Below are 6,000 nucleotides of genomic sequence, written 5' to 3'. Positions count from 1 at the left end.
TGATAGGGTAGATTTCCTGAGACCTGGAACTTTAAGAACAAGAGGTCATAGATATAAACTAGCTAAACACAGATGCCGAAGAAATATAAGAAAATTCCCTTTCGCAAACAGAGTGGTAGACGGTTGGAACAAGTTTGGTGAGAAGGTGGTGGAGGCCAAGACCGTCAGCAGTTTCAAAGCGTTATATGACAAAGAGTGCTGGGAAGACGGGACACCACGAGCATAGCTCTCATCCAGTAACTACACTTAGGTAATTACCCAAAGCGATCAGCCCCAAAGAGCCAAGGACTGCAACGAACCCCCGCAGTTCAAACAATGAACCACCGGGCAGCAGTCCGAATGGAGCCTGATCATCGATCCGCGAGCGACTCGAATTCTCTAGAGCGACATCCACACCGCCGCGAACTCCCACACCATGCTGTGTGCCCAACGGAAGGACAGACCCCATTGCCCCTGGCCGGCCTCGTAAGCACTGGTCACAACCCCAGCCGAGAGACAACGCGTCTGTGTACACATCGAGCGAGAGCTCGGGAAGGCGCCAAGGCACCGAACCCCAAAAAATCCAAAAAGGAAGCCGGCGACGCAGCAACCGACGCAAAGCTCCCGGAAGTCGAACCCAACGATCGCGAGAGAGGCGGAAGGGACAGCCACGAAAGAACCAGAACAGCCGATGAAGCCACACCCAACCTGGCGGGTAGAGCAACATGCCAAAGTTCAGGCTCTTGCACAAACCCTCGAGCAACTGCCTCGTGACCCGGGAACCCCTCAGAAACGGGCGAAGGCGGGACCACAGGCGCAAGAGAGCCGCCAGAGGAAGAGACAAGGAAGCAGTGTGAGCGTCCCAAACCAGACCCAGCCAAGACCGAACCTGAGAGGGAAACAGATGGGACATATTCTCGTTCACCAAGAACCCGAACCCGGCGAGCTGGGAAAGAACCAAATGCCTGGTGAGCAGATACGCGGACTCGGGTGCTGGCCTATTTCGGGTCGAGATAGGCCAGCACCTGAACACCTAGCAGACGCAGGCGGGCCACCATGACCCGAGTGAGGCGTGTGAAAATGCGTGGCGCCAGATTCAACCCAAACGGAAGACAACGAAAGTGATTCCGGAACTTCATAACGAAACCAGCACGAACCAGGGGATCCGTACACGAAGGAACGCGGATCCATCATGAAGGCATAATCCGGGTCATGCAAGAGGTAAGCCGCCAAGGCCTGCACCTCCGAAGACGAAACACGGGAAGCCGGAAACCTCTGGAAAGACGGAACCGAAGAACCCTCGGGATCACAGAACCGAACCCAGGGAGGGGTGGACACCAAATCCAATTCATACGCGGAGGGAGCGAAAGAGAACCCCCTCTCCTTGTAACACCAAGCCCTGCTCAGAGGGTAGAAAGACTCAGGCGGGGTCCAATGAGGCCCAAGGCCCCCAAGCCAACCCCTCCCCAACCTCAGGAACCTCGCCCAGAGGGCCCGGGGCCGAGCTGTCCTCCTGAGCCCCCACCCGCAAAGAAAAGGTGGGAGCAGCCGAAAAAGCAGGAACAAGGGGGTTATCTTGAGGTTATCTTGAGATGATTTCGGGGCTTTTTAGTGTCCCCGCGGCCCGGTCCTCGACCAGGCCTCCACCCCCAGGAAGCAGTCCGTGACAGCTGACTAACACCCAGGTACCTATTTTACTGCTAGGTAACAGGGGCATAGGGTTAAAGAAACTCTGCCCATTGTTTCTCGTCGGCGCCTGGGATCGAACCCAGGACCACAGGATCACAAGTCCAGCGTGCTGTCCGCTCGGCCGACCGGCTCCCAGCGGGGTGGGGGCCCACTGGCCAGACCCAGGAGCTTCGGCAGAAGGACCAGGCTCAAATGCCTCCGCTACCGCCCCAGAAGTGGACACCCCCGAGACTGCCCGAGTCTCACAACCAACTAAACCCAGCCCCGGCTCCGAAACCCTCAGACGTTTAGGAGCCGGTAGCAAGGAGGGGGGGGGGGGAGGAACTGAACGGGCAACAGAAGGGGAAGGACTCGGAGGGGTGGACGGAACCAGAGCCGAAGTGACTCCCACCCCCCAAGTCCGGGTCCCTATAACCAAAATGGGGCAGTCTCGGGGCATCCGGGGCAGCAACCAACCTAGCGCGTTGCAGCAACCTAAAGCGAGCATGCAACGCCTCAGCTGCCCTCACCCCACATATTAGGTACAGTAGCCTGGGTGAACTGGAGAACGTACAGACAGCACACGTTGCACGACTCCGGGCCAAAACAATCACCAACCCAACAGACAGCATGGCAGAGGCAAAACCGGTGAGTGTCCCCCTGAGACAAGGTGACAGAGCAACCTTCAAACTCGCAGGACGCGAGGGACTCAAGGGTCACATCCATCGGACCACGTAGCCCCCGTGGGGTTTTCCAGGGCCCTTAGCCGTGGTAACTCGCTAAGGGAAACCCAGGCAGGGTACTGCGAACCGGCATCCAAAACTACCAAACAAACTGCTATAGCTGAACCCCCGGGACGTGTACACTCAAGGAGGCCAAGCGGGGAGGACCACGAACACAACAAGAATGAGACAACCCCAAGAACAGCGATGGGGGAACCAAACAGGCAGACCTCTCCACCAGGCGAAAACAAAAACAAATGAAAAACCCCGCAAGAGGACAATGTACCCGGGCGGAACAGAGCCGGTCGCTGTTAATGGTGAAAACTAGCTGTGCAGTACTCCGCGCCCCTGCCAGTGACGAAAACTACCCCCTATCCAGAGACAAACAAGGGCAAGAAAAAAGCCCAGCTGACCCCTAGGGCGGCCAAGTACCGAGCAGTACACAGCACAGCGGAGGTAGACCCCAAGGCGATCCAGAGAAGGTGGCCCTAAGCCCCAAGGGCAGTACTTACAGGGCACCTAGGGAAAATAACCCTAGGCACATGCAGCCCAAGCACTGTGGAATAATACTCCTGGCCCACACATGACCGGAACGGACAGCTCACACCACAAGGCACAGAACTGCAACTGCAAACAGGAGCCAGAGGCACGACCGCACCAGATCCCATCAGCCTGAGAACTAACGGTTGGGTCGCCGACGGTGGGGTCTCGGGCTCCCCCCTTTCCCCTCCCGGGAAGGGGGGGGGGGTGTGCAGACAGCGGCGCGGCGACATGATGACGTCATGATGGTTATCCAATTTTCGTTTGGGGAGTTCTGTCCACCTGTTCGGTCTTCGGTCACAATAGCTTACCAGAATAGGTTTTTTTGGGGGGCGCCTACCTTTCTGGGTGCCTATCCCGGTCGATGGCAGACAGAATGCTCCCAATCATACAGGGGGGTCTCTATAGGCCATTGCTCCTCGTGCCTCTCTAGAGGGGGCCAGGTTCTGGCTCGTGGTCCCCGGTAGGCAAGAACTCCATGCATTGACTGATCCCAGAAAGTTATATATATCCATTCAGTCCTGGATAGCTCAGGGGAGCCGAAGGGGCTCCCTCAGAAAGATCAGCCTGCAAGCCAGGAAGACCCCGGAACTCCAGAAGGCAGAACCGTGTTACATACGAGGTAACAAAGCCTCCTGAACCCACAAAGGGGGTCCAAGAGGAAGAAACCTCCGGAACGAAACCAAAGAACCCAAAGGAACCCGGAATCGAACCCGGGGGGAGCCCAACCTACCACATTTGCCAGCGGAAATACACCACAGAAAGAGCAAAGCACAGCACCCAGACAGAACCCCCGGGGAAACGGCTGAAACGGACCAAAAACCGAGGGACAAGGCGTGGGAGCAAGCATAACAGACAGGGACACGTCTGTTCCTGAGTAGTGTGTTATGTTTGCTTGTTTGTTTGTTTCCTTGGGAATGTAGGGAGTTCTACCTCTCTGTTAGGTTTTTGTTGTTAGTTTCTTACCATGTGGGGTTTGTTTTGTTATGTCTATCTTTCTGGGTGCCTAACCCCAGTCGATGGCAGATAAGGAAAAATCCCAACCACAGGGGATTGGATCCAGGGCCATTGCTACCTGCAACCTCTCTGAAGGGGCCAGGTTCTGGCTCATGGTCCCTGGTAGGTCTGAACTCCATAGCTAATGTCCCGGTCTAATATAACATACATTAGCCCGATAAGCTCCAGGGAGCCGTAGGGGCTCCCCTCAGAAAAACTCATAATGGAAAGTAATTCCTTAAAATTAATATCTAGTACTTTTAATGAGCCCAGAATATAGATTGGATATATTTAAAAATGGAGATAAATGACTCAGGTTCCTGCTACAGGCTACAGGATTCCTGCATCACAGCACATGAATAACATACATCTTACCTGTAAAATAGAGTGCCGTTTGCGGTCTACAGTGAAGGCACACGAAGAAAGTGCATAGCTCAGAGGAACATCAAGGAGAGAAGAGTATTTTCTAAGGATATTTACTGTGTCTAAGGAAAATGCTTCACATGCTGTTGGATGAAAACAATAAAATAATATCAATATGATACGTCTCACAAAAGAGACTAATGTAGACAATGGCAATTTTGATAGGTCAGTGGAAATAAAAATATTTGTTATATATCTCAATATCATCACAAGTTCCACAATACGTTTGTACTAATAGCTGAGAAATAACTGCAAAATAGTAAGAACTTACTTTCTGGCAAATATTCTTCTTCTACCAAGTGTTGAATAGCAGAAAATAATGCTGAATGGTTTATATGGCCACTGACTCCTCCTAGTGTCAAATGTCACCACCTGAGAGAAATGAGCAGCTAGGTAACTGCAGCAGTAATGGTGGTGGAAGCCAAGTGTGACAACATACGGCAATGGAATTTGTAACAAATAAAAGTGTAGTACAGTTGGCCCTCAATCTGTGCAAGGAACATGTTTCAGGGAACTTCATGCAGAGCAAATTTAACTTTAGTTCACAAACATAGGGTTACCTTCCAGTGTCAACAGAAATTTCCTTCAAAATAAAGAAATATGATAATTAAATAAAATAAACAAATAAATATAATTCCAAATAAATAAATAAACACTGAATAAAACACCTGTTCCTGAATACAGTGGAACCTTGGTTGACGAATGCCCCTCTTTACAAAATTTTTGGTTTAGGAGCTCAATTTCTTCATAAAATTTGACTCGGTACACGAGCTTTGCCTTGATTGGCGAGTTTGTTAATACACGTATGGGTCGAGTGAGCGCATGGTTCCTGGTAATTACCTAAGTGTAATTACCTAAGTGTAGTTACAGGATGAGAGCTACGCTCGTGGTGTCCCGTCTTCCCAGCACTCTTTGTCATATAACGCTTTGAAACTACTGACGGTCTTGGCCTCCACCACCTTCTCACTTAACTTGTTCCAACCGTCTACCACTCTATTTGCGAAGGTGAATTTTCTTATATTTCTTCGGCATCTGTGTTTAGCTAGTTTAAATCTATGACCTCTTGTTCTTGAAATTCCAGGTCTCAGGAAGTCTTCCCTGTCGATTTTATCAATTCCTGTAACTATTTTGTATGTAGTGATCATATCACCTCTTTTTCTTCTGTCTTCTAGTTTTGGCATATTTAATGCTTCTAACCTCTCCTCGTAGCTCTTGCCCTTCAGTTCTTGGAGCCACTTAGTAGCATGTCTTTGCACCTTTTCCAGTTTGTTGATGTGCTTCTTAAGATATGGGCACCACACAACAGCTGCATATTCTAGCTTTGGCCTAACAAAAGTCATGAACAATTTCTTTAGTATATCGCCATCCATGTATTTAAATGCAATTCTGAAGTTAGAAAGCATAGCATAGGCTCCTTGCACAATATTCTTTATGTGGTCCTCAGGTGATAGTTTTCTATCTAGAACCACTCCTAGATCTCTTTCTTTATCAGAATTCTTTAAAGATTTCTCACATAATATATAGGTTGTGTGGGGTCTATGTTCTCCTATTCCACATTCCATAACATGACATTTATTAACATTAAATTCCATTTGCCAAGTGGTGCTCCATATACTTATTTTGTCCAGGTCTTCTTGAAGGGCATGACAGTCATCTAAATTTCTTATCCTTC

General features: G+C 50.3%; 1 protein-coding gene across 1 annotated transcript in view; it reads right to left on the bottom strand.

Moving 5' to 3' along the window:
- The window catches only part of PIG-L (phosphatidylinositol glycan anchor biosynthesis class L), a 208,595-nt gene that overhangs the window by 78,486 nt on the left and 124,109 nt on the right, over window positions 1-6,000 (bottom strand). The window contains 3 exon segments of the mRNA XM_069323835.1: window positions 4,281-4,411; window positions 4,600-4,684; window positions 4,686-4,700. Coding sequence (XP_069179936.1) covers window positions 4,281-4,411; window positions 4,600-4,684; window positions 4,686-4,700 — 231 coding nt within the window.

Source organism: Procambarus clarkii, chromosome 13, assembly GCF_040958095.1.
Source record: "Procambarus clarkii isolate CNS0578487 chromosome 13, FALCON_Pclarkii_2.0, whole genome shotgun sequence".
NCBI classification, from domain to species: Eukaryota; Metazoa; Arthropoda; class Malacostraca; order Decapoda; family Cambaridae; genus Procambarus; species Procambarus clarkii.
This window is presented reverse-complemented; position numbering and strand designations above follow the sequence as displayed.